This window comes from Genypterus blacodes, unplaced genomic scaffold (genome assembly GCF_046128005.1).
Source record: "Genypterus blacodes isolate CSIRO-AG114 ecotype Tasmania unplaced genomic scaffold, CSIRO-AGI_Gbla_v1 ptg000133l_1, whole genome shotgun sequence".
NCBI lineage: Eukaryota > Metazoa > Chordata > Actinopteri > Ophidiiformes > Ophidiidae > Genypterus > Genypterus blacodes.
In genome coordinates, this window is record NW_027466935.1 from 1,601,548 (window position 1) to 1,628,647 (window position 27,100).

The 27,100-nt window shown below is 45.4% G+C and overlaps 4 protein-coding genes across 5 annotated transcripts; 2 read left to right on the plus strand and 2 right to left on the minus strand.

The window, feature by feature from the left end:
- Positions 1 to 1,331: 1,331 nt before the first annotated feature.
- traf2b (Tnf receptor-associated factor 2b) lies at positions 1,332 to 9,813 on the minus strand. The gene is made up of 12 exons (XM_076163732.1): positions 9,710 to 9,813; positions 6,925 to 7,129; positions 5,942 to 6,020; positions 5,663 to 5,761; positions 4,041 to 4,202; positions 3,857 to 3,931; positions 3,525 to 3,599; positions 3,183 to 3,407; positions 2,788 to 3,091; positions 2,422 to 2,570; positions 1,678 to 2,322; positions 1,332 to 1,567 (listed from the first exon to the last, which is right to left on the minus strand). Exons 2-11 carry the CDS (start codon positions 7,098 to 7,100, stop codon positions 2,104 to 2,106), a joined length of 1,563 nt encoding a protein of 520 aa, XP_076019847.1. The 5' UTR covers positions 7,101 to 7,129; positions 9,710 to 9,813; the 3' UTR covers positions 1,332 to 1,567; positions 1,678 to 2,103.
- A 65-nt stretch (positions 9,814 to 9,878) lies between these two features.
- On the plus strand, positions 9,879 to 14,779 carry coq4 (coenzyme Q4 homolog (S. cerevisiae)). Of its 2 annotated transcripts, none has more exons than XM_076163735.1 (7): positions 9,879 to 10,420; positions 12,053 to 12,205; positions 13,000 to 13,096; positions 13,213 to 13,315; positions 13,423 to 13,552; positions 13,876 to 13,969; positions 14,320 to 14,779. In XM_076163735.1, exons 1-7 carry the CDS (start codon positions 10,342 to 10,344, stop codon positions 14,501 to 14,503), a joined length of 840 nt encoding a protein of 279 aa, XP_076019850.1. In that variant the 5' UTR covers positions 9,879 to 10,341; the 3' UTR covers positions 14,504 to 14,779. The 2 variants fall into 2 exon arrangements, with proteins under 2 accessions (XP_076019850.1, XP_076019851.1); XM_076163736.1 differs by having other exon boundaries at positions 12,056 to 12,205.
- Positions 14,780 to 15,758: 979 nt separating this feature from the next.
- On the minus strand, positions 15,759 to 18,732 carry bspry (B-box and SPRY domain containing). The gene is made up of 6 exons (XM_076163733.1): positions 18,325 to 18,732; positions 17,680 to 17,778; positions 17,320 to 17,550; positions 17,106 to 17,131; positions 16,872 to 16,996; positions 15,759 to 16,626 (listed from the first exon to the last, which is right to left on the minus strand). The coding sequence occupies exons 1-6, from the start codon at positions 18,730 to 18,732 to the stop codon at positions 16,091 to 16,093; spliced, it is 1,425 nt and encodes a 474-aa protein (XP_076019848.1). The 3' UTR covers positions 15,759 to 16,090.
- Positions 18,733 to 18,753: 21 nt separating this feature from the next.
- On the plus strand, positions 18,754 to 25,232 carry zmynd19 (zinc finger, MYND-type containing 19). The gene is made up of 7 exons (XM_076163737.1): positions 18,754 to 18,819; positions 20,837 to 21,091; positions 22,121 to 22,180; positions 22,269 to 22,375; positions 23,174 to 23,314; positions 23,424 to 23,604; positions 23,711 to 25,232. Exons 2-7 carry the CDS (start codon positions 21,041 to 21,043, stop codon positions 23,852 to 23,854), a joined length of 684 nt encoding a protein of 227 aa, XP_076019852.1. The 5' UTR covers positions 18,754 to 18,819; positions 20,837 to 21,040; the 3' UTR covers positions 23,855 to 25,232.
- Positions 25,233 to 27,100: the final 1,868 nt, after the last annotated feature.

A 27,100-nucleotide genomic window follows, 5' to 3' on the forward strand; every position in this document is an offset into this window, starting at 1 on the left:
TTCAGTTATCTGTTTTCCGTTGACACATTGATTTACGTGTGTGTGTGTGTGTGTGTGTGTGTTTGTGGTAGGTACTTTTTCCTTGTCTTGCTGCGCAGGTAGACATCTGGCCTCTGTCAGAGTTTCTGTTTCTCTGACGCAGAAATGATAACCAAGACGTGAACATTTTGTCTCACTAAAACCTTTTTTACATTTTCTCTTTAGTGTGGCAAAATGTTTCAAGTCCAGTGTCCAGAGTTTGAGCCAGAGTGAAAGTGAAAATCAGTACTAGTGTAGTAGTGTGTGTTTCTTGCATTCACACGGATCAACATAAGTGATGACATTGGTTAAAATCATAGTGTAAGATGATCCGACAGATGGAATGTATTTATGACTCATCAGACAGTGGTGGTTCTCGACATGACTTGAGACTGAGACTCAAGTGGGCGCCGGGAAATGAGTCAGACTTTTTTGACAATCGACCGCAGATGGATGCAGATGTAGTGGTGGCAAAGGGAAACGACAAATTGAGTCTCTGTGCCTTCCGTCTGTAATTCCAAAGTCAGACAGATGAAATCCCTGTTTGTCATTTTGCAGGATGTGACCCATTTGTGAGCAGAAAGGACTTCCCAGTACATTTTATAAACAGGAAAGTGTGCAGAGACTCAAAACTTTCAATGGCAATAAATGTACAAAAATAGAGAAACTTATCCTCCATTATCTGATCATTTAGTTGGTGGGGAAAATAATGGAGAGACCCAATTGTATGAATTTAAAGTGATTTGTGATGTCATTAGAGTGACATCTCAATAGTAACTCTGTGGTACCACAAGTACAACTACAATTACACACTTACTTGTCTAATATGGCAAATTATATCAATATAAACTGTATATAATGCGGTACAATTATGCCAATGAAGTATAATGCCAATGAAAAACAATATCAATGTTAATTCTATGGAAGTGAGAAAAACAAATATTGTTGTTCCATGTCAAACCCCAAAAGATAAGCCATTCACCTCTGTCCTCCCCATCACCCCTAACCACAGCCTCCTCGCTTGACGTGTGAAGTGTGAAGCGATGGAATTCACATACAACCCCGTCCTGTAACATAAGGTGTTGTAACATCAGTCTACCTATGTTTCCTAGCAACCCAAAGTGGTATTTATACCACTAGGGGGGCACTAGGACAACAGGTCAAAGTTGAGCACAGTGATATATAAGGTCTAGGTAAGACAAAGGTAATGTCCACATATGAGGACACAGGGTCTCAGGAGGATAAATACTAAATAGCCCAACGTCTCTTATACAGAAAAAACAAAACATCAGAACAGATGAAAAAGCACATGATTTTGGTTTACGCTGTGTGTTTATTGTAGAATCAATCCTGTGAATAACATTGCATATTATAACACCTAGTAAGTGAGGGTATGATTATAATTAAGATTAGTAATAACCATATAAAAGCATAGTATCTATATTCCCTGGTTAGAAGTCTATTCATAGCTCTCCACCAATGAGGGTGACAAAATGTGTAATCACCAATCAGTTACATAGGTTTAATCATTGGCGTACAGTAAGCCAGTCTACCATCACACACACACACACACACACACACACACACACACACACACACACACACACACACACACACACACACACACACACACACACACACACACACACACACACACACACACACACACACACACACACACACACACACACACACTCACATACTCATCCCTTTGACCAGGACTGTGATCTAACTCGAGCATGAGAGGACAAATGGTCTATCAGTTTGTATTTTGCTGTAAGCGATTACATTTAGATTTACCCTTAAATTCAATATACACTATTACACATTACTGCGTAAAAGTGCTGTTAATATAATAATAATAATTAAACTATAAATAATTATAGTATTTAAATATTTAATATAAGTATATAATATATACTAAAATAAGCCCTTAAATATCATAAGGTGTGATATAAATGTTGCTATGCGATTTGATTTACACATAGTGTAAATATATCAATATCACATATCATTAGTTCAGTATATATATTATTAGATATAGGTATATATGTGTTGTATACAGGTTGGTGTGGCTTCCACAGCCTATAACCCCGTCAGGTCTACGATGGCTTTGATGAATATGGTGTCGTCCCTCAGATAAGGACTCTTTCCTGCCAGTTTAGCCAGCGGGCAGAAGAGCGGGCAGCCGCTGGCGATGTTCATCTCGCTGATCGGCCTCTGGAAGGAGGTGGAGCTGACGTCGGGGCGGAACGCGTCGATGATGTGCTCCCGGTTGTTCTGGTCCAAAAGCATGAGAGTCACCTGAGGAAAAAAGAAAACAGAAACGAAGAAGAGACGTTCGTTTGGGGTTCGAGAGACAGAAATGCGTTTGTCGGGGTGGGGGAGGGGAAGCTGGCCCACCTTCTGACTGAACGGCCACTTGAGCAGAGCGTCACACTTGCCCTTCATGACCACGAAGAAGAGCGACAGGTGCGTTCCTCGGCCCGTCCCATCACCGTTCAAATAGAGCCTCAGACACATCTTGTAGCCGTACTTGCTGGAGTAGAAAGCTGTAGAAGAAGAAGAATGGACAATGTAAGCCATGACATAGCATTGGCGTCATGGGAGAGGAGGTGTGGCTCACACTCCCTAAATGAAAACACTGGTGTGCCTGTGGAAGTTCCCTTCTACATTGTATGCTATACTTAACACCAACAAAGAAGAGAGCAAATATAGAGCATGAGTGATGATTTAATGGCCGGTTTTGTAATCCATCTAACAGCTGACCTGGTGAGAACATGGCAGGTGTTCGACCTCCCACCGCCTCCTGTCTGCGACGGGAGAAGTCTGTTATTTTCCAGACAAATATGCCGTCGAAGGTGCAGAACTGCAGCTCCCGCATGAGCTGCTCGGTCTCGGCCAGCTGCAGGTCCCTCACGGTCAGCGTCCGCTCCAGCTGTCGCACTTTATTACCCAGGTTTTCTATCTTCTCCTGGTCCAGTCGGTGCTGATGCGAGAAAGCCTCCACTGTGATGGAACTGCGCTCCACCTCTCGGTTCAAGACGCACACAATGTTCTCCAACGCGTTTACCTGTCAACAACGCAGCCGGAAAATTCAGTTAGGGTGGTGGGAGAAAAGAGAAGATGGGAGACAAAACGGCATCGCATCAACTGAAACGCACTTTTTTATCTATGTCAACTGAGTGCGTGGACGTTGTGGCTCCGCCCCCCACACCAGCTCCCTCCTCAGGAGCCCTGTAGAGGCCCAGGCCAGAGTCCTCCTGCCACTCCCCGACTCCGGGAGCCTCCGTTCGGATCCGCACCATGGACAGAACCATGGGCAGCAGGAGACGCAGGTGCTCCATGGTGCTGCTGTGCTCGTGGTCGCTGAGCTTCCCGTTCTCGACCTGAGCGGGAAACAAAGACGCAACAAATGATTCAGTTCACTGAGTCGTCCTAGTTTTGATGTTATTCTTCTTGGAAGTGTGACATCACAGGACAGCTGATGAGGTCGCGGCACGTACCACAGCTTTGCAGCCCACTTCGCTGAATGGACACGCCCCCTTTGACTTGGCACAGGAGCGGCTATGGTCACTGAACTGATGGAGGAAAAGAAGGTAAATGAGTGTGTGAGCCATCAGCACCAATGTGAAAGAGAAACGTTCTTGGGAGAAAATTAAGTTTCTACTTGAGTACGAAATAGCTTATGTGCACTTTCATTTCAATTTGAATAAGACAATATTTATTTATAGGGCTTAGTTACACATTCGTTTTTCATCACAGATGGGACGGGTGCTTTGTGTAACTTTACATGAGAATTTACATGGAGAGTTTCAAGGTCATTTTTAGCCCGAACCTTTTCTCTTGGGATCTTTTTCTTGCCGCAGTCTTTGCATTGCAATGGAAACTTAACGCAGATCTCATCGTGGGCCTGAAACACACACACACACGCACACAAGAACAGGAGCGTGAGTAAAACCCATTCCAAGATCATACAGACGACACGAGAGAGAGAGAGAGAGGGACGGGCCGAGTTTCACCTTGATCTCTTTGAAGTTGAAGGTGGACTTGCAGTACTTGCAGTTGAGCGTCCGAGCTTCACACTCCCTCTCATTGTGCCTGTCCTTCTCGGTGCGGAGAACAAGGTTCTTGCAGGCGTCGCACTTCACGCGCTCGTACTCGCAGCGGCCTTCATGCTGCGCCTGGAGACAGAGGCGGATAAGAACATTCCTTAGCAGTATGTCAGCATCTTTATCACTCTAGGTATGAGACTCTTTGTCTGCAGATCTGACACAGCCCGACATCATTCTCATTGTCTAAATGCCTTTCTCAGAACAGAAGATTCCTGAAACACGACTTTGTGATCGGTTGAAAGTAATGACGGCTGCAATGTGGTAAAGTGGGTCAGGTTTGTCAACAATTGTCTCCAAGCCTGCCAACAAAAACAGGCACAGACGCACTTCGTGAGAGGAAATTGCATGAAAATAATGTAATGTCTTGCGTGTGAAAGAAAAAAGGAAGACAGGGGAACAATAACAAAAAACAGAAAATTAAAATAGCAAATAAGCCTTTCAATTCATTCATCTGAAAGCAGAGGGAATGCTGGGGGATTGGTGTGGAGGGTGGGGCTTATTGGAAAGGAAGAAGGAAGCTACTTGTTTCCCCTGTCTGAGCACATGCGGAGCCACATGCAAAGGTAGGATAACCCGTTTCTTCCTTTTGACTCATTTGTTTGTTACGCTAGACAAACCTTAATCTGAAAGTGACAAGAGCTTCAAGCCAAAACCAGACCACATGTACTGGTTTGTCATGTCGCACCCGACCCAACCATGTTTCTTTTCCGGCACGGGTTTGGCTAGCAAGAAATAGCAGCAAGGTTCCCAGTCAACAAATGTCGCACACGTACTACAGCATAACTGCACCATTCAGCACAAACACAAAGTTTCCTCATTAACAAAGAAGCAAAACCAAACTTCTGCTTGTCGGTTGCGGAATTGTAGCGCAAGTCGTAGCGCTCGTGCTGCAGCGGCCATTTTGCTAGCGGCAGGATAATCTGAAATCTTTGCCGAGTGTGATCACATTTTAACTCTCTTAGCCCGTCAAAAAAGCTTGTGTGAGATAACTCCCTTCTGCACACACAGCGTCTGGTCCCTTTAATAAGCCGCTTGACCGCACATGAATGACTCCAGCTGCCAGAAACAAATCAATGGTATCCCATCCTTCTAAGGGCTTTTTACAGCAAAACCCTTATTCCGTCATGTTTCTGTTTTCACGTCTCTAGTCTGAAGGTCAGTAAATCCCGCGTGAAAACACTTCTGTTATGTCTCTCAGTGGACAATAGACAATCTGCCGCTTAACCTCTCGGTGCTTTCCGCGCGTCTCATGCAGCAGATGCAGGGACTTTCCAAGGGGGGCGTGTTCGGTTTCACTTCCTCTTAAACCTTCTGTGATAAAAGCTGCAGCTGAACAAAACATCCCTCACAATGCAGTGCATGCAGGGAGATTTTGTATTAAAATAGTAAACATGTAACCACGCGGGTTTATGTGGGTGGGGTATGTTTGTTTATTCATACATTTATAAAGGACAGAGACAAAAGGTCAGACAGTGAGACATAATACATCCACACTGGCAGCGAAAACAGTATGAAACATCATCCCTCACCTCATACTCTTTGATGGATCCTGTCCATTCACATCCCTCATTGAGACACCTGGCAGGCAGACTTGCTATCTCTCGCCCCGCTGCGTTGTCAGGGAATGCCTGGTAACCACAAAGAGTTCATTCAGTCACATCCTGTTTGTCGTAATTACAATGGGAGAGAGAAGCAGTGTAGGGGGGGTTGGGGTAAGGGTTGATGGGAAATGTGCTTGTGTCTCATCTCAAGGATGTTTGTGTGCGTGTGTGAGGTCAAGACGAGCAAAGGCTAAAAATGCCTCTTACCTCATTAGTGGTAAGAATGGACATAGGCTCCTCGTACATTTCCTCCTGGCGACAGGCCTCGCATGGCTTCGGGCCCGAGCTGAGAAGAGGATGACACATTATTACAGTCAAGTCACACACAAGCAGATCCATTACAGCATGAATCGGGGTATAATAGATGCACAGCATCGATCAGCATTCAGGCAAAAACAACAATGAAGGTCTCCATAGCGACCTGTTGATGATGTTGCCTTATGTGCAAATCATATGGAGCTTAGCTGTCTTTATCATTTTGAATGGCATCTCACAGCAGCTGTTGTGATACACTTGAATTCATGCATGATTTCAGAGACATTTCATGCTACTTCATTCCAAATTCATTCCCGGCCTTTCCGGCTTTCCATTGCCGCCCAATAACTTTATCACGAGGCAGACTTTATCACGAGTTCAGGCATAAGCACCCAACCAGGACCTTGGCCTGTGGAAAGTACCAACACAGGAGCTGATTGTAAATATTTGATCAACCTCGACATTTGACTCTCACTCATGCTTAGTAGGGGGAAAAACAAAACAAAATGTGAAAGAGGGCTTTTATTTGCGTTTGCACGGAGCATAAGCAAGAACGAGAAAGCAGCCATTGTGATAGTATAAATTAATAATTACTATCTTGGGTTTGTGCAGTTTTCTGGGAACTGACAGAGCTGCAAATGCAATTAAGCAGTAAGTCCTGCCAGGCTGAAGAAAGTGATACTAGAGTGTCTCTTATTGGCCAGTGCAGAGCCTTGTGTAACTCATTGACCTGAGCACTATGATCCTATCACGTGGAGCATGATGCTGCACTTTGTGATTTATATCTTGGGACTAAGATTCCACAGAGATCAGCGCTTGGTGTGCTGATGTGTATCAGCATGACAGAGTAGGTCAGAGTTTTCCAGAGCCAACATTAGAGGAAGGTTTAGAGCACACACTGCTTTAGGAAGCATGAGGAGGTTGAGGAGTTCTACCTGGTGAGCTGTGTGAAGCAGAACACACAGAATCGGTGGCCACACTGAGCCTGGACCGGCTTCCTCAGGACCTGGAGACATTTCTGACATTTGTATTTATTTTCCATGGGCACCGACAGGACACTGTGTGGGAACCCTGGCAGGGAGTTGTTGTACTCTATGGAGATACGGGCCATTCCTCTCCATCAATCTGTGTGGCTCAAGCCTGTGAAAGACACACAACAGGCCATATTGTTACTTCAACTATCATCACATGGGAGTCCAAACCCATGAGAAGAGTGATTTGACAGCTAGAACATTTGGCTGATTCATGTCTGTGGAATGATTGTGGGTCCACCCATGATATTCAGTTTAGCCCTTCTACAAGTCACACACATGCTCAGGAACGCAGCAATCATATCATACACAATTCATATTTCAGCCTGTCTGGACATGCAGTGCACCATCATTTGCAAGTCAAATAACATTGAAAAACATTCAAACTTATGGAAAACTATTCAGGCTAAACAACAAAGGGATCAGCAAACTGTACAGAGGGGAGAGGAAAGGGTTTTAGAAATAATGATTGGAGCTTTGCCCGGATAAGTGCATCTAACCGATCTATTAATCTAAAAATAAGTACAGTGCACTCTCCAAGCTCTGGGAGAATAGAAGTGTTGTGTTCCAGCATCCTGCAGCAAAATGAATTTGGTAAACAAGTTCCTCACATGTACGTGCAGGACAAATTCTAGATTCAAGATTCCTTCAACCCTGCAGAAATATGTTTTGGCATGAGGGCGTTGTTACACTGACCTCTACGGGCAGAACGTAGGAATGCGCTCTAATTGCACAACGACCGCATCTTAACAAATCGTCAAAGTCATTACTGCGAATCCAGAAGCTATTTGTTATTGTTGTTTTTTTAAGAAACCGGCAGGTGTCATCATTTTACACCTTCCCACTGCTTATCGAAAACTCGGGAACACTGGGTACAAAAATTTCATGCATGCAAGTCATTTATGTAGCAGGGTGACTGGACACTGCCAGAGCCAAAAACCTTCAGAACTCTGGTCTGATCTAGTAATTTTCACCACTACTTTGTAATGTTTGCTGGAGAGTTAATCCAAACATGTCCACGTGACTCGGAGAATCCACAATATCAGCAATTTCATCCAGTTTGGCTTCGTCAGACAGGATTCACTGAGAATTCCATGTAAGGTCACAGTTTTGTGCTGTTGCTGTAAAGAGGTTATCATGACCACAGTTTGCTGCTGCTGCAGTATCACAACCCTTTTTCACTTTCACCTTCTCAGAAAAAAGAACCAAAAGAACCCCTTCATTTTTAGAATGAGTTTGTAAGTAATTATACATACATGACCAGACACAAGCAATACACTCCTTCGCTGTGACTATCACTACTATATAGTCACAGTAATACTGCCTAGCAAATGTTGTTTTATTTATACAAAATGCTTCTATTTAAAATGTAATTTTGAAAAGCAAATTCAATTTGTATTTCAACATGTGCACACTGACACCTTGGTTTAATTGTGTGTTTATATTTGTTTAATATTGGGTGTGTTTATATTTGTTTAATATTGGTTCCAGATTATCTCTCTCAGAACTAGAACAACAAGCATATTCACGCTTCCATTCACTTTGTTATCTTCTGCAGGAACCTACTTTATCTTCCCTCCTAACGTCACACAGGTGTTATGTTCCTGATGTGGTTACTTCTGTATTTATCATGGAACTTTGTTGCAGGCCAAATCCCCCAGGTAGGGGAAAAACTCAAGGTGCAAACTTGAAACTCAACGCTCTCAGAACCTTATCTCTCTTTTCCTTGGAAATTATTAAAAAAATTAAACCGCCACTACCACTTCTAATCTCATAACAGTGCATGTGATGTAACAGCAGAAGTCCACAAGATTTCGCAAGCTCCAGTGCCGCAATAAGTCACTTCATTTCAAAACCGAGTTCAAACAGAGCTGGTAGAGAATGAAGCAGCTGTACCAAACGTCAGAAAACTCTTTTGAGCTGAAAATACCACAATACAAAGGCAAATGTTAGTAAACAATAGAGCAAGAACGAGTGGGTAGGTGATTATAACCAGGCTGTTGTGTGTAGAAATTACAGGGTAGTAATTAGATATCCTGGGAAAACACGTATAAAGAGGCGCCACGTATCCTAGAAAACAACCTCTGGTCGCATAGTTACCCTCCAGACAAAGAGATCCGTTTCATAAAAAAATTTAAAAAATACGTCTGGGGAAAAGATACATAGCTAAAACTTTACAAACAGCCAGAAAACCAATATTGATTTAAAATTTGAAATGTGGAAAAACACACGAAGACTCAAGGTAAAATATTGTAAGAGATATCAGCCCGCTTCACGTGTTCAGTCATAATGTTTCTTTCTCTAAAAGGTCTTAAAAGTGATCCAAAATCAGACAGAAACGACGCCCAAACATCAGATACAAAGAGTTCAGATACAAAATGGTCATTCAAAAAACAACAACCAGTTACTCCCGCTGCAAGTCAACAACAGCTGTGATCCTAAACGTCTCTCTCTCCCTGCCAGAGACATACACTCTCCCTCAGTGTGCGCCAAAGTGCGTGTCCCTCTAAAATGTCTGTGTGTCTGTCCAAAAGTGTTTGTACCAAACTGTTAATAAAGCTTCCAAACCCAGTAAACATCCGCCCATAAGCTCTGCGTGTCGCCATGGTCTCACTGAAATATTGTAATATACGATCTCAGCCTGATTCTCTGATCGACTCTGAAACAAAACCCGAACATTTTAACTCACCTCGTTGGTAAAGAGCAGATCCCCAGTATACTAGTAACTAGTAATAGCTGCATACTCACTATACTTCTTGTCGCTACTCGCTACACCCACATATCGAGAGCATAGGAGGAGGGAGTACACAAAAGCCACCAACACTCTCACTCTACTTGTTCATGAAGACACTACGCAACTACAGGCTCATGGCGTCTCCTTCTACATCATTGATTGCTGAAAATAGTGTTTCTGTAAATTACTCAATTTCAACTACGGTGTATTGCGGTGTATTGTACTTCACATTTTTATCTCCAGTGCTGATGATTAAGCGACTTACTTTGTTGGATACGAGTGACTCAGCAGCTGCAAGTGGTTATGTGAACAAGTCGCCGAGGGAATAGTACATAAACTACGTGGATTACTGACCTTTGCCCCCTAAATGCACTCGTTGTGACCAGAGTACGAGTATACGAATATACCGTGTGGCCATTAAAGGACAGCTCAACCTTTTGGCACTGTTTACTGTGTGCTTGCTGTACGCGCCAGTGTGTCTGGACTGGGACCCGCTCCGGAAAGTGGATCAATGCAGAATGCTGTTGAAAGTTAAGCCCCGCCCTTTCGCTGGATGCCAGCATTTGACAATGTAGCTCACGCGCAATATGGCGTTATCAACAATGTCACGGCTGTGCAGTCGTCAAACTCTTCAATGGGTAAATCCGCTCCGGTTAATCTCTAAAGGTATGCCTCAAAATGCAATAAATACACACAAAGACAACAGCTAACAATGTTTTGTTTGAATTGTTTGCTCTTAGAAATTACTGCTAGTTTCTTAGCGTGCCAGAGAACGAACACAGTACACACACTTCAGCTATGTAGCTAGCAGAGGACACTGCTAGCTAGTATTCTCAAACTGTGGTACGCGGCGGTACGCGGCGGAAGAAAAAGAAAATCTGAACCATGAGAAAATTGAAATACGACTTAAAATAAATGTTTACACGCGGCACACTATTACCCCTTACCGATAGTGGCGCTGCATGCAAACTTCAACTATTACAGCTGACTATTACAGGCTAAACTTAACTGTGATGGCAGGGCAGAACAGCTGTGTTTACCATTAGCAAAAGAGACGGTACACATAATGTGTGGCGGGGGATCGCCAAACAGTTAAATTTGGTGCCACTTTCAAATGACACAGTGCTGCGGAGAATGGGAGCACATGACGTTAAGACGACACTGAACGCATTGCAAATAGTCGCTATTATTCCATCGAACTGGACGAGACTACTGATGACGCAGGTTTTGCCAATTGACTTGTTTATGTCAGATATGAGCATGATGGTGCAGCTAAGAGGACTTTCTGTTCTGCCTATAAGAGTTATAGTTGCCAAAATGCTGTGTGTTTGAAGTAGAGTTGGTTGTGTTTTTGATTTATGATCTCACATGATGTGCGTGTGTTTGTATGTATGCGTGTTTGCGAACTATTCATACCCATAATGCAGTGATAAGGCAAACAAATGGATGAAGGAGCTACATTACAGGTTGATGTCACTTCATCCACTTAACTCCAGCTCAGTTTTGTGAATATGAAGGCGAAACGATTCAAAGTTAGACCGAAAAGAGCAGACCTGTTTAAAGTGTTAAATTTCATTCCGGCAACTTTCTATTACACAAACAATATGGGCCACATGTAACGAACACGGATGGCTTTAAGGATCTAACCCAAATCTGATGCAGTGTTTTTTTCTAAAATGATTCACTTGTATGAACAATACTGGAGGGATTGTGTCCTAGTTTCATAAAAGTCTGTTTTTAACTGACTCCAAGTTGAACCCTGTCCATATTTGGGAAGAGGTGAATGTTTAACAGGGAAAAATCAGGTCAATACTGTGTGCTGAACTAGTTTAAAGGCACAATGAGGAGGGGCAACCAGCGAGCACAGAATCCCTGCAGGTTGACCTAATATCTCTCTAAATCATTCTATTATTTTAAAGCAAAAGCAAACATTTGTTCTCCTCAGTATGTGCCTGGCTCAGAATGTGTATGGAAACCCCCATCTGTGTTAGTCAGACATAATCAATGAGGTTAAGTATTTCCTTAAGTTTCAGGTGAAGTGGTTTAGTTTAGTCATGCTGTCATGTGAAGTGCACTCATTTGGCTGACCTCAGAGATGCAAAGTCACAGTCACATGTTGGGTTTAGAAATTCCCTTCTGGCTCCACAATCTGCATCAGGATATTGTTTATTGATCACTAGTCAATTGATCTATGTCATTCCTCTAATCACTGCTGAGTCGGTCTTACGACTGGACACCACCTCTTCTCCAGAGTCTTCTTGTTCATGTTCATCCTGCTCCTCCACCTTTTTGCCTCAGCAGTGTGTGTCCGCCTGCAGCACAGTAGCAGTGAGTTTACAGGCGGCTGCTACGATGGGCTGTACCCAGGACACATCCCCACCACCCCCATCCAGAAAGCCTTACTGGCTGTGGGCTCGGGGGTGGCGGCGCTGCACAACCCCTACAGACACGGTGAGAGGCCACATGTCATCAGTCATTTGTGTTGTCAGACTCTTTCACAACCCTTAACGCTCCTGGAATGTAGTCAAGCATGATGTGATACAACTGCCACCACTGGTTATTGAACAATCTGGGTGTTAAGAGCGTGACAGTTCAGTTGATTGCCTTTCCAAATATGACTCCAAAGGGACTCTAACCAACTTTCATATCTCATGTGTTGTTCATTTAGAGACTCTTGTTCTCTTTATAGTATGATAACTCTACAAAGAAAAGATGAAAGGCCCCAGTTGTGGTTTAACTGTCGGAAGAGATGACAGTTACACAACACTGTTATTACTGTAGGCGGAAGTCTAACTTGTACTGGTTGATCAGGCAATACACGTAAAAGAGACAATACTCCAGTCAGACAGGATAGATGAGTGTGTTTTACTATGGAGATGGAGATTCAGTCAGTCGGCCTGAATACAAACAGCAGAATTTACTGGAATTAAGAAAGTAAAAGGATCCCAGCATCTTTTTTTTTTTTTTACTTTCACCCCTACAACCCCTTTTTTTCTTCTTCAATATTTATCTCTATTACTCCGTCTCTCACACTCTCTACAGTGTCAATTTAAAACAAAACTATTTAAAATAATCATTGTTTGAAATTAGGTTGCATATAAATGTTTAAATAATAGTCAAATCAAGGATAAAAGTGTGTATTTGTATATTATAAGCCGTCTTTGCTGAAACATGATGATTTAGGGAGCGTTAGCAACAAGTCCACACCTTTAAAAACGTCAAACTCTTGCGTGTTCACCACACAGACATGGTGGCGGTGCTGGGCGAGGCGACGGGATACCCCGCGTTGATAAACCTCAGGGACCAGATGAGGAACGACCCCGAGGGCTACACCATCCTGACGTCAGTGTTATAAAATGCTGCCATGTCACGTTGTCTTCGCGCGTCTTTACGTCTCTGCGATGATTGACGGTTGGGATTGTTCTTCTGTCTGGCTTGGTGTTAAATGCTGATAACAGCGAGAGGCCCAGAATCCGACTGTCTACACTCGACCTGGACAAGATGGCATCAATGCCCGACGGCTCTTTCGGGAGAGAATACCTCCGTTTCCTGGACGACAACGTGAGCTGGGGGGGCGGCGGGTTTGTAAAGCAGCAAAAAGGCGGCTGTGGCGTTACATTTATGAACACTAAGTGCAAAATAAACACATTTTCTTCCTTTCCCTCCAGCGTGTGACCCCCGATTCCAGGGCAGATGTGAAGTTTGTGGACGATGAGGAGCTGGCGTACGTCATGCAGAGGTACAGAGAGGTCCACGATATGCTACACACGTTACTCGACATGCCCACCAGCATCCTGGGTGAGTGTGAAAATGAAGATGACGTCCCTAGTTGAGACTGTTGGGGGTTTATTGCGGAACTACTCTCAGAAAGAACAAGTGGCTGTATACAGAGGAGACAATAGTACTGTTGATTACATTACGGGAAGAGCGGGATAGTCAAACATTGTTATCAGGTTTCCGGCTCGCGTGACACACAATGCACTGTTCTGTATGGGCTTGAAGGTGTTCTGGCTGTATGCTGGTAAAACTCCCGTGACTGTAAATGATCAACTGTGGGTGTGAAAACTTTTGAATCTTCTCTGGTTTGTTTCTCTTCTTTGATCTCTGGCTGCTGTGCTCAGGGGAGGTGGCAGTCAAAGTGTTTGAAGCGGCCAACACCGGGCTTCCCATGTGTGTGCTCGGCGCTGTACTGGGGCCACTTAAGCTTGACTCCAGGTACTGCAGCTTTCTTGACTGATTGTTATATATGTATATGTTTTAACTTAAACACAAGTAATAAACCCGGCGACCCACTAGAGGATAAACGGTTACAGCCAATGGATGGATGGACATAAGTCATAAAATAAAGTAAATACACATAGATGAGCAATAAAAAGAGGAGGTGTAATTCCCCAAAATGTCCAGTATGTGTAACTGGAAATCTCTCTGAGTCATTCACCATTCCTCAAATCAATCATCGTGAACTACCCTGTTCTAATAAAGAACAATAGAGATTTATCTTGCCAAGCTTCCTCATCATAAGTTAGTTGTAACATTTATTTCCCCCCCATGTCACCTTCTCCTAGTCGCCTCTGGTCCCTGCTGTCTGATCTGGGCCCCTGGGCCCTGCAGAGCGGCCGGCAGGCTCGCTGCGTCCTTAACGTGTTCTACGAGAGGCGATGGGAGCAAAACCTGGTCCAACTCCGACAAGAGCTCAACATCCAGACGCCGCCCGTTATCCTTAGTAAGAGCAAAAAGAGGAAAACCTAAGGGGTTGTCAAAGTAAGATTGACGGCTCTGGGAGAGAACGTGTGTGTGTGGTGTTTTTCAGCAATGGATGAAAACACTGATTATGTGTATCGTTTCTTTATGAAATGTCCTATTGACATTGCAGGTCTCCCAATGCTACGCACTGAAAATATAAAGTTATGATCTGCAGATTTGCACATTCAAAATGTGTTTATGATTTAAGCTTGGAGACCCTTCAGTTGAACCCCAGTTATTATGGTGTCATTCTACTGAAGGATTAAAAATCTCTATATTGTCTTAATGTTCTAATTTTCTTTTGTTCATCTCTGGGCATGTTGTGGGTAGAGTATTCAGTGCAGCAGGTAAAAATGACAATTGACTGGCCATCTTCAAACAAATGGAATCCCTACATAAACTCAAACTAAATGGGAAGAGGGAAAGAGGATGTTTAAGAGGCTTAGCTGTACAAATGTTCGACTTAAAAGAAGTGAAACCCCACAAAATTGCCACATCTGAGGATATCCACTTTCAACACAATCTGCTGACAACGGAGCAAATACTCGCTATGGTTGCTCTTTACATTTGTGCAATCATTTGTTCAATCAATGTTAAATGCATCTATATGTTCTGTATCATGTTAATGGAATTTATAAAGATCTACCTTTGACTTGAGACATTGTTAAACTACATGTGAGTATTTCCAGGTAGCTGAATTACTTTGGATCTTCATTATATAAGAGAATTGTCTAAACTTTAAACATTTCTAAAGCAGCCTGTTGGTGTATTGACTAAACGAGGCTGAGGTCCATGGTTGGACAGGATTCTACCTCTTGTCACTGCTGCCCCCTAGTGGCGTTCAGGCTAAACCCCTAATAAGTCAGAGATCTTGGCTCTCTTCCTGCTCATGTTGAGTATAATGAGAACTTTTAATCTCTTTTAAATCTCCAGGTGTTACGTAGAGCTGCCTAACAAAAACCCTTTCCAACTTTTTTCTTAATGAGTTTAAACACGAGTTGGCCCTGAGAAAGAACAGTGTGTAACAACAAAGTCTACTGCGCTTCTGTCAACATATCACATGATCCCGCTGAGGTGCAGGAATGTTCCCCAGCTGGCTCAGTCACACCAGAACATCTCCACGAGAACAAGAACAATATCTGGGCTGCTCTGGGGAAATACTGATGACTAAAAAAAACAGTAAAAATACATTATTGTAGAGCAAAGATGTGGAAATCTTTACTGCAAAATCAGGAAATGACACAGCTGACCTGGACACGTATGTGAATCATGTGTTTACTTCTCTTTGACACATTATATAGGAACAAGTTGTCCCTAGAAACAACACTGTTCATTAAAATCTTCATTCTGTTGATTAAACTGAATAGAAAACAATATAACATCCGTCAACTTTGTAATAAAACTACTGTATAATAGGATGGACAGGTACAGAAATCTAAATACATTAAATTGTTAAAAACAGTACAAAATAGTGAATCAGTACATCACAATAAATACAAATCATCTTTAAGTCTGCTGATCGTATTTACATATAAGGAAATGTAGTCTGTCCCCAAGCGGCCCAGGCGCCAGGTGATGCTCTGGCGTTGTGTGTCAGTGCACGACGGTGATGCTGCGATCGGCGACGGCACACGCGAGCAGCAGGGGGTCGCTGAAGTGATGCGTGAGCGAGTGCAGCACGGCGCAGGACTCCGGCTCGTAGAACATCAGCGTCTCGCTCGGCCAGTCCAGGAGAACCCCGATCCTCTTGGGTCTCCTCACAACTGGCAGGTGGACGCTCTTCCCCGCGTGGCAGAAGGAGTACTCGCCGTCGTAGTGGGACAGCACCCAGGACTGAGCGTTGGAGCCCAGTCGTGACTGGCTTCCGGAGCCTTTGCGCTCCAGGCTGGCGTAGCAGACCCCCACCTTGAAGGCGCCGCTCTTGTCCACGTCGATGACCCAGCTGTGGGTGCCGGACGACATGGAGGGCGAACCCAGAGCGTTGGGCCAAGAGTCGAAACGTGCCGGGTCGTAGGGTGGGGACTCGCGGGATTTTTTGTGGAGGAAGGTCAAAGTGCAGAGGTCATCAGAGAGGGACAGGAGAGGGCTCACTGTGCGCTCGTCAAACTTTAAATAGGCTGAACCATACGCTATGAGGAGAAGGAAGAGGATGAATTAGACGTCACAGTCTGCTGCCTTACACAAGCAGATGTTGTATTCTTAAGTAATCTTAGGATCTTAATCTTGGGAAATGAGGGGTTAAGGAGCTTTATCTGTCTCAGTAAAGGTTTTGTGTGATATACTCGAACATTTCCCAATAACTGGGAGCTTAAGTTTGCCAGTATGTAATAACACAGTAGCTTCTCCTGGAGTGTGTCAGGTGTGTGCTACAAACCGTTTGGCCCCAGCAGGACGGCGGTGGCCCACAGGCCCCTCAGCAGCTTGCTGTCGCTGCAGCCTGGGTTCATGCTGAGCTGCTCTGTGTCACACGGCTCCCCAGCACCCTCTGCCGCCTCCACCCTGACACACACACACACACACACACAGGCAGCACAGGTCACTTCTCTGGGCAGTGGATTGAGCAGAAACAACACATTCACTCGTGTGTCACATGATGCTGATAGGTTACCTCTCTGCTATCTCCTGGACACTGGTCTGAAAGAAAAGACAGGAAGTAAACAATGACAATCCTGTGCATAATTGTAGCCTATTTATTCATCATCACGGCCATTATCTGGATACTGTTACTTAAGCACAGGTTCCCCAGATATTTCCCCACAATGATGCCCATTCATCCCTGAATTCCGAACCCTAACCCTTTTCCTCCCCGTCCCATCTCTCACCGCCAGCTGGGCGTCGGGCGAGTGTGTCAGCGTGTGCACCAAACCGGAGCGCGTCTGCGACAGGTTGGCCAAGGCCTTGCTCCAGTGGGCCCTCTGGGTGAGGAGACACTGCTCCACCCGCTCCTCTTCCCTCTGCACCTCCTCCAGGAGACGCTGCTCCTCCTCCTCCAGGGCCTCGCGGGCCGCACTGACCTGGGCCAGCACCTGCTCCCTCGCCCTGCTCGCCCCCGACTACACACAAGAAGAAGGAGAAAGAGAAGGAGAAGAAGCGGAGAATCACTATCAAGGCAAGGGGAGACGTCCAGAGGAGATCACATGGGTTTTTGAAGTTAATAATCAATCGTTGTTGGAGGGTCAGACCTGAAGCTTTTGCTCTTTGATTGTCAGCGTGTGGTTGATAAAACGTTCAATCCTCAGGGCCTGCAGCTGGATTTTCTCACACACGTCCACTAGCTGATTCTGGAGAAGCAAACACACACACACACATGCTGCGGTTCTTGATTGAGCACATCACCTTTGAACACAATCAACTTGAAAATCCTGTCAAGTGTGATGGTGCAAGAAAAACCACAGTGGTACTTGGAAACGTGTCACACCCAAGAAATAAGCATTAAGCACACAAGTGAACATATTTCTTCATGACGTCATCACTTCGTCTGGCCAGAGCTCATGACAGGCCGCTTACTTATAAACTATATATGCTAAACTATTGTAATTCTTCCAGGCAAAATCTCATATCAGAAACTATTAACTAGAGTAAGTGTGTAACATTAAACATAAGGACAAGTGTCACACACTGAGGTAACATGAACTTGTGACAGGTAACAGGAACTTATCTGGTTTATTTGCCATGTTAAGCAAATAACAGTGTTTACCTTATCAGCTGATGGATCATTCCCCAACGATGGAAACACAAATGACGTCACATGTCAGTCAGCAGGTTAGGACCACATGATAAGCGTGTACTAGTAAGAGTGGACATGAAACACGCACACGCACACTCACCCGGACTGCTGTTACTCTCGCGGCCAGAGGGGTCACCGTGTGTCCGTGGCAGGAGCCGACGATGGCGCAATGGGGGCAGATGAGCTTCTGCTCGGTGGCGCAGAACCAATCCAGCTCCGCTTCGTGCTCCACACACAGCTCGCACTCACCGGAGAAGATCCCAGACTCGGTATCAGAGGTGGTCGCGGCCGGTGATGTAGCACCACCACCATCGGTGGCGGCGGCGCGGCTCGCCGTCGTGTCCGCCACCAGCTTGTTTTCGCTACGTTTCACGCGGTTACCGTTCAACACGCTGAAAATCGGCTCGTCCTGATCCATCTCGGGGTGTTTGTCGGTGTTCGGGGTCTCCTCCCGGTCACCTGGCGCCGGTTTGCATATTAGATCGCAGGTTATGAAGTCGTCGGTCATGGCACCGGAGCGCGACAGGTGCACCGGAAGAGCAGGAACGCAGCCTCGCCTCCGCTACGCTGTAACGCAGTAACACAGGTGGAACAGGTGAGCGGAACACGGAAGTAGCGCGGACAGCAGAGGTCAGCAGGTCTGCCGGTTTCACCTTGTTTGATGTGTGTGTGTGTGTGTGTGTGTGTGTGTGTGTGTGTGTGTGTGTGTGTGTGTGTGTGTGTGTGTGTGTGTGTGTGTGTGTGTTGATAAGGCTGCTTGGGTCCAGCAGGAATGACAACAATACAAGATCAATCAAAAACACACATTTTACCTGAGTTTTGTCACGTATCCATCGATGATCTATCGTGACGTATAATATTATGTTGTAAAACACATTGGAACGATCTAAGCTGAACCTTTTTGATTGATTGATTCGATCGATTAGTTGTTTATTTACACACTTGTGGCATTTGGTGCCCACCATGACGTCATTATGATACTCAAGTTTTAAGATGAGTTAAACATTATTAGAGGCTTAAACAGGACATTCAGGGGACATTCTCCACAAGTCCAGATTAAGTCCTCGGTGTCCAGCCCTTCATTAGCACTACCCTAAACAGCTACAAGTAAAGTAGTTCACCTGTAGCCAAGCTATTCTCTAAAAAAAACAAATGTGATGCCAAATATCGTAAAAATCCAAAAGAAAATGCAAATAAAAAGTGATGTTGACCATTTTTTAATCAATCTTGATTGTTTCCTGAGATCTCTTGCAATGAACTGTGGGGAAAGGTTGAAACAAAGCAGTAACACTGGGTTTAGCATGGGTTTGTAACTTCTCTGTATCCCCCCCGGTCCCTATCGTTTTTCAGTCTTAACATACATCAAAGACCATGTGTTGACGTCACAAAAAGGTTTGGGAGAAAAGAGCTCATATTACTGGAAATTCAAACCAACAAGAGCAATGACACACACACACACACACACACACACCCCCCCCCCCACTCCTCCCAGTTTCACCTCCCTATAGGTAACTGGATAGGAGTGATTGACAGGAAGGAGTTGTGCCTTCTGGCTCAGACTTGATATCGGTCAGGTGTGTCTCAACACATTTTACTTTGAAATGAGAATAGCAGCGGAACAGGGATGCCATTGTTCACACTAACATATTTAGGTGATGCTGGTGAATTTACACAGTGTTTGATAGTGTTTGGTAAGCCTTCACCCAGGTTCGTAGCTTTCTGGAGCGATTGATACACAAATCAGGCCACACTGTAAAGTATCATAGAGAGATAAGCCCTCAGGAGTAACTGCCAGGATATATTGTAGCAGTTTGTGTGGGTCCAGGCAGAAAATACGTCAAAATTGACAAAGAAGCAGAAATAAGAGAAATAATGTCAGTGAGAGAAATAATGATGCTGTAAATGTTACCGCCTGGTTGTCTGTGTAGGTATCACTGCAACACTGGGACTTAAAGCACTACAAAGAATAGATAGTTCACTTTTCCACTACTGAGCACATCTGTTTCGTTTTCTTTAAAGTAACAGTACCGGCAAATTACCAGCAGGTGACAGTGTTGATATTTGGGTAATGTATATACTTTGCATTTCCCGTAATTTACAATCGCAAGAAACAGCATATTTGAGTATATATGTAAAATTCCGAACTTTTACTTTAACAAGACAGATTGCACTGTAAACGTAACTTTGGCAGCATTACTACCAATCATGCTGTCACTTTGAAAATAACATTCTAGACTTTCTGGGGTTAAGCAGTTAATCAAAGGTAAAATGTGTGTCAGTCATGAGAGTGAGTTTCTTGGTTGAGCCTGGAGTAAAACGTTTTTAACAGATATATGCAATGTTTGTTTGATCATTTATTTTCTAAAGTACACACCAGACGCCCACCCTACGGGGAGCTTGTGATCAAACATCCCGATCGCTTATTTCGCGCGAAAATGTCTGGTGTCGGTCACGTGTACAGGCGAGTCTAGCATGTACTTGTTTCTGATTGGACGACACAGTCAGACGCGTCGTGTTGGAAAACATGATAACACTTTTGATTGGACAGCTTGTTTCAAGAACTGTATTCCCATTGGTTTACAATATTTAGCCTCCATGTTCCGCCCCCACAGCTTTCTCTGCCTTCCTGCGCCAGCAGCGGTGTATCACGGAGGCTTGCCTACTGCCGGAGAGCTCCGGAGTCCGGGCAAGTATAGCTCCCACCTACCTTAACTGGCATCGCGGCGGGGCCAGGGGTCCGCCTCGACGGTTTTACACCTGAACATCGCCTTGTTTGGATCTTAACATTCGCTTTGTTGCCACTGCCCGCTCGCCTGATGTCGGATTTCAAGCTCGGGATTGTTCGGCTCGGCCGTGTGGCCGGGAAGGTGAGTTGGATTCCAGGGCTGCCATGTGCGGCCGGGGGAGGGCCCGCCAGGATTAGAAAAGCTCCTGGAAAAACGGTTTTGGCGGACATGTGTCGGCGCTATGCTACAGCTTAAACGTTTAACAAGCCGGTGTGGTTGTGTCAGTTACCTGCGGTCGCGTATCTGCCGCGCCGAGGCTGCCGGAGGAGCCGGCCGGGCTGCGTTTCTGTTCCTCCGCCGCCACCACACCGTCTCATGTCGCTGTGAAGCTAACACTAGCTAGCATGTAGCAGCCCGTGGTAGCGGCTAATATTAAACACTGTTACTGCCCAATATATGCAAACGCGCTCATTGTTTAATAGTTGTGTGTATGATGCAGTGTAGCGATGGGGAAGACATAACGAGAGCAGTATGTGTGGCTTGTACGACAGTCGGCGACTGTTGTGGTGCCTGGTTAGCAGCTAGCTGTGTTATCCAGATGAAACGGCTCGCGCTGTGTGACTTGTAGTGCAATGAGGAAGCCATGCTGTGTGTGTGTGTGCATCGCGACAAAAGCGCCACAACCCCTCGATGAACACACGGTATTAGACTAACAACGTGTTTTTGTCCGAAGTTACGTATCCGTGTGAACATTTACCTTTTTTATGGGTAATGAAACGGTTTTTGTCTGGTGACACGGAACCTAGAACAAGCAGACTTTCTAGTCTGTAACGGAAAGTCGGTTGATGGACGTTTCCAATGTCCGTGATGTCACCAACCACACTTCCAGGCGTGCTCATGTTATCCCCACGTCACACACTCGTGTTTTGGTCTCCTGACATGTGCGTCTGCAGCCCCACTGAGGCAGAATGGCCCCACTCATCAAGTGTGTCTCTGCCACCGTCACATGCCGATCTGAGGAGTGTAAAGGTGTATTAACTGCCCTGAAACTACACTTATCAGCTGTCTTATTAACAGATTAGGCTGAGGTGTGTGTGACTCGGGTCATATTTGTCACTGATATAAGTGTCACTGACTAGATAATAAACCTTTTCTATCCATTTGTTTCAGACAAAGTACACACTGATTGATGAACAGGACATCCCGCTTGTGGAGAACTATGCCTTTGAGGTAAACTTTCTCCTTTCACCCTAAAGCTGTGTTATTTCACATTGTAATTCAGCCCTCATTCTAAGCTTCTTCTAAATGTTGTCTCCAGGCTCGCATGGAGGTCGACGCTGATGGCAACGGAGCAAAGATCTTTGCTTACGCCTTTGACATTGGCAAAGGCCGCTGGGCGGGGAGGCCGCTGCACGAGCTGCTCTGGTAAGTCTCTCAGTCTCACACAGACAGACGCTCGGCCCTGGGAGCATCCTTGATAGGAGATCAACCAATACAGGCTCCATATACTTTACTGCTGACACACCGGCAACCATCTTACCAGCCCTGTGTGAGCAGACAAGTGATAAAGTTGACAAACAAGGCCGTCTGTTATGTTGTGCTCAGGGTTTGGACTCATCTTAATATAATAAATAGCAGTGATTGTGTTGATGCAGTGTGAAGTTAATACTATATACAGCAGACAAAGCCACTGGCACACAAAGCAGACCTGTGATTACCAACATTATAATTACTACGTTGGCTCTAACCCTGTAATTTACCGGCCCACAGCTCGGCCGGTTGGGTCACACTGCTGCAAGTAAAACAGAGGCGGCACACTGCAACAGGAAGTAGTCCTGTCGTACACATTTAAGTGTTATTGGCTAATTGAACTCTAAATGGGAGTTGCAGTCAGAATCTCCAGTGTAACACACAGGACTCGCTCCCCGTCAGTGTAAGGTTGGGCCCTGGCCCAGAGCACAAATCAATACATCTCCACATTATGCGTATCATAATGAGCTCGGGTCGCGTTTCTCATACGCAGGCTGTTGCTCGCGGAGGTGTGATTTTAATTGACGTTTTACCTAATTCGCCCAGTTTTCTCACCCAGTAAAGTCAAGCTAGACTCGACCGTAAAGCTCAACTCGCAGCCCAGAGAGGTCACACTGCATGTCACCTAAACCAAAGGGGTCAACAATCAACATGAGCGTGGGTGTCATCTGACTGTAAGCGTCTTTTCTCCAGGGAGAAGCACCGAGGAGGCATCGCCCCCAGCTTTCAGGTCATCCACATCAACTCGGTGACAGTGGACAACCGGCTAGACAACCTGCGGCTGGTGCCAGTCGGCTGGAGCCCCAAGCCGGAGGAGATCTCCAGCAAGCAGAGGTACGAGAGTGAAGTTAGTGTGTGCTGGTGTGGGCCTGTAGATGTGTAGACTAGAGGCTGTGTGTCGGATGTTCACCGATGTCCCCTCTGTGTCCTCCCCCCTGTCCAGAGAGCAGTCCCTGTACTGGCTGGCCATCCAGCAGGTCCCGGCCGACCCGGTGGAGGAGCAGTACCTGGAGCTGAGCCGCACGCGCTACTACAACGCTAACGGGGAGCTGGTGGAGGAGGAGGAGTGTTCCTGCACCTACTACGAGTGCCACTACCCCCCCTGCTCACTTATCGAGAGGAGGGTAAGTACAGAGACGGGGTTTTCTGAGGGGAATTATGTGGGAAATCTTATCTTATCAAGGTTGTCGGGATTGATTTATTTATGTTTTGTTCCGTGTCCGTCCGCAGCTGCGAGAGTTCAACATCTGCGGCCGCTGCCAGGTGGCGCGCTACTGCGGCTCCCAGTGCCAGCAGAGGGACTGGCCCGCTCACAAGAAGCAGTGCCGCGAGCGCAAACGCGTCCTCGCCCTGGAGTCGGAACCCGAGCGGTGATCTGCCCGCCCCTTAGTCCTCAACCCGAGAGACGGGAGAGGAGGAGGGGGACAAGGACAGCAGGGGGGGCAGGGTTAAGACTTGCCGCCGGGTGGGGGGGGGTGGGATGAATGGAGGGGAGCAGGGACAATGTGCAAAACGGAGGTTGTGGGGAGGGGGGAGGAGACGCCTGACGCGACTAAACAACAAAAGACAATGTTGGTTGCTTGATTGTCTCGGGGGGAGATGGAGGGAAGCAGAAAGCATAAAAAGACACTCGACCACTTCCCAGAACTGCTAAATCTCCATAGCTCACTTTCCACGTGGATGATGTGGAAACGTATTATTATTGTTATTATTATTAACATTTTTTCCTCGAGGACGGAGATACTCGAGCTCCACCTGCTGCTATGGTTTTGTACGGGTGGGGGGGGGGGGTGTTGTCTGTCTCGCGATGAACCGGACGAGCTACTATGGACCACAGCTTTCTTTCTCCCCCCCTCCGACTACGTCAAACGTGCGTCCGGGGGCCCGGCTGGTACAACGGGGGACACGGACCTTTTCACTGTACGGCTCCCACTGCACCCGGACCTCTGCAGGCGTCACGCCGCTCGGCCACTTCCCCCCCACCAACCCCCCGCAGCACACTTCTACAAGATTTCACTGATTTGAATCACACTACCAGTATTTTGTGTGTGTGTGTGTGTGTGTGTGTGTGTGTGTGTGTGTGTGTGTGTGTGTGTGTGTGTGTGTGTGTGTGTGTGTGTGTGTGTGTGTGTGTGTGTGTGTGTGTGTGTGTGTGTGTGTGTGTGTGTGTGTGTGTGTGTGTGTGTGTGTGTGTGTGTGTGTGTGTGTGTCTCTGCGCGCGCTTGTTAATGTGTGCATATGTGCTGCCAATAAGGACTGAAGGACATTAAAATGATGGGGCAGGGTTTAATGTACGTCTGCTCTCTTCCTATGGGGGCTGTATTACACAGTTTTAAATTTCTTCAAATGGTATTTAATCCTAATTCTGTTTGGGGGGGGGGGGCTGTCACTTTAGTAGCTGCCAAATCATTGATTTCCCTTGTACCATGTTCTTGTGATGGGTCTGCTCAGCCGTTGTGCTGATCCTGTTTTTGTTCAGTGCGAAGGCTGAGGACGAGGCTTTGATTCTTCCGTTATCACATATTGGATCGGTGATAACGCAGAAAAGGCAGATGAATCAAACTCTCTTCAGACCGGCTCCTTGGTGATTATGTCATTTAAGTGTCTGACAGCAGACGCCGGCGTCGTCTCCGGCCTCCTGCAGAGTTTGTCCACCCTCAGTTTGACTCCCTTTCGCTTTGTTTCCTTTCCGTTGGGATTTCAATCTCAAATCTTTTCATCTGTTGTATTTATTTAAACCAAGTTGTTTTGATTGTGAAGCATCTCTGTCCAGCGATGTAGTGATATCCGAACGCAGACGGGAACTATTTATACGTCATATTTTGGGGCTTGAAGAGTTCATCCCTGTCATCTTAAGACGTTATTGTCTCCCCCTGAATCCTTCCCGATCCCGACGGGAACGACTCGGCCCTCCGTCAGATTGTTCCACCGAGACATTGCACGCCATCATCGTCACTAAAATCTTCCACGTGAGAGACATCCTGGAGTAAAAAACTTGAATTCCCCCCACAAACACCTTTTTGGTAAACTTGTTTTGCAGAGTGGTTTTATGAGCTGAAGCTTTTTCTTTTCCCGTTTCTAGGACTCGGTGGTCTCAGTAAAACTGTTCGATGTCACTTTATCCTCATCTGCCTGCCTTCCTTGTATTACTACAACGCACACCTGCTTACTGTGTCCTCTTGTTTAGGTGAGGAATCCAGACGCTTAATGAGTTTGGAACTCACAGACGTAAATGCGACTTGTTTATTGTTCATTTTATGTGTGTGTGTGTGTGTGTGTGGTTGAGTGTGAGAACGGGTTTTCAACACTGTGCACTAAACTTTGGCTCCCACGTTAGCGTCTTATTCATAGCCGGGATAAAGGGGAGGGGGGAGTGATTTTCTTTTTTTTTGAGGGAGTGTACAGATTGTCTCTGAAATCTTCTTTTGTAAGAATACAAGCATTAATCACCTAGAAGTCAAGAGCTACAATATGTGAATGGAACGTTTGGCCGGGGGGGAGGGCGGGGATAACTGAACATTTCTTTTCAGTGTAAAATGATGAATAAATAAATAAAATGAACCTCATGTTGGAGTTGAAGGTTCATTTAGGAGGTAAACATGATGGATTCAGTATGTTTGGGTGCATTCTGACTCTTTATGTGTAGATATATACATTATAATACAACTGCTAAGGAGGTTATGTTCATACCTATATGTTTTGTTGGTTTTCACTCGAACGTGACCTGACGTTGATTGATTGTGGGGGTGTGACCCAGGATACAGATCCAAATCCCAGTGGAGTTTAGGAATTGTGAAGTGATGTATTAATGCTGCAAGATAGTCAAGATTCTACTTCGTCAATACAGCAGAGCAAGGAGGAGGGATATTATTATTTTTTACAGTTGGACAAGGTCAACTTTGTCTAGGATGGTTCAGCCTTGGCTGAGGTATGAGTTCCATTCTACTTCGCAACTGAAAATATGTCGATGTTATCTTTGCCATGTTCAACTGAGTCAGTGAGTGTGTCCTCTGTGTATCTAGAGTATGTGTACACTTTATACATGTGCAGAGTGGGGAGCACATTGACTGCTATACCATAAAATGTAATTATAATTACACAGATGATAAGATAAGGCAATGGAAGGTTGTAATTACACCTTTCAAGGCTTCCACTCAAAGTGCTTGAGAGCTGATAACACTCATAAACACGAATCACACCTTAAAAGACACAAACAAGGTTTGAAAGGAGACCACACTGCTGTCTGATGGACTGAATATGGGGTCAAATAAAAGACCCAACAGTATGATTTATATAAGGTATGTTTAAATACATCTTTTATGTTTATCTAGTCAGATATCCTTTTTGTGTGATAGTCATCAGTATTAAGGGCTGATTTTTCGATTAAAGGCATAAAACAATTGGAGAAATTGACATTTTCTGAAGTTAAGCATCACCACGCAGCGGGCCCCACTATCTCCTTATGTGAATTAGGATGTGTAATTCCTCAGCTCCGCCCTCTTTCCTACCTGAGGACCTTGATTGGTGCGGCACCTGGTCGGGCCCTCCAATCCAGAAGCAGCAGATGTGTAGTAGTACCACCTCCCTTCCTGTAGGCGTCGCCAGTTAATCTGACTTGAT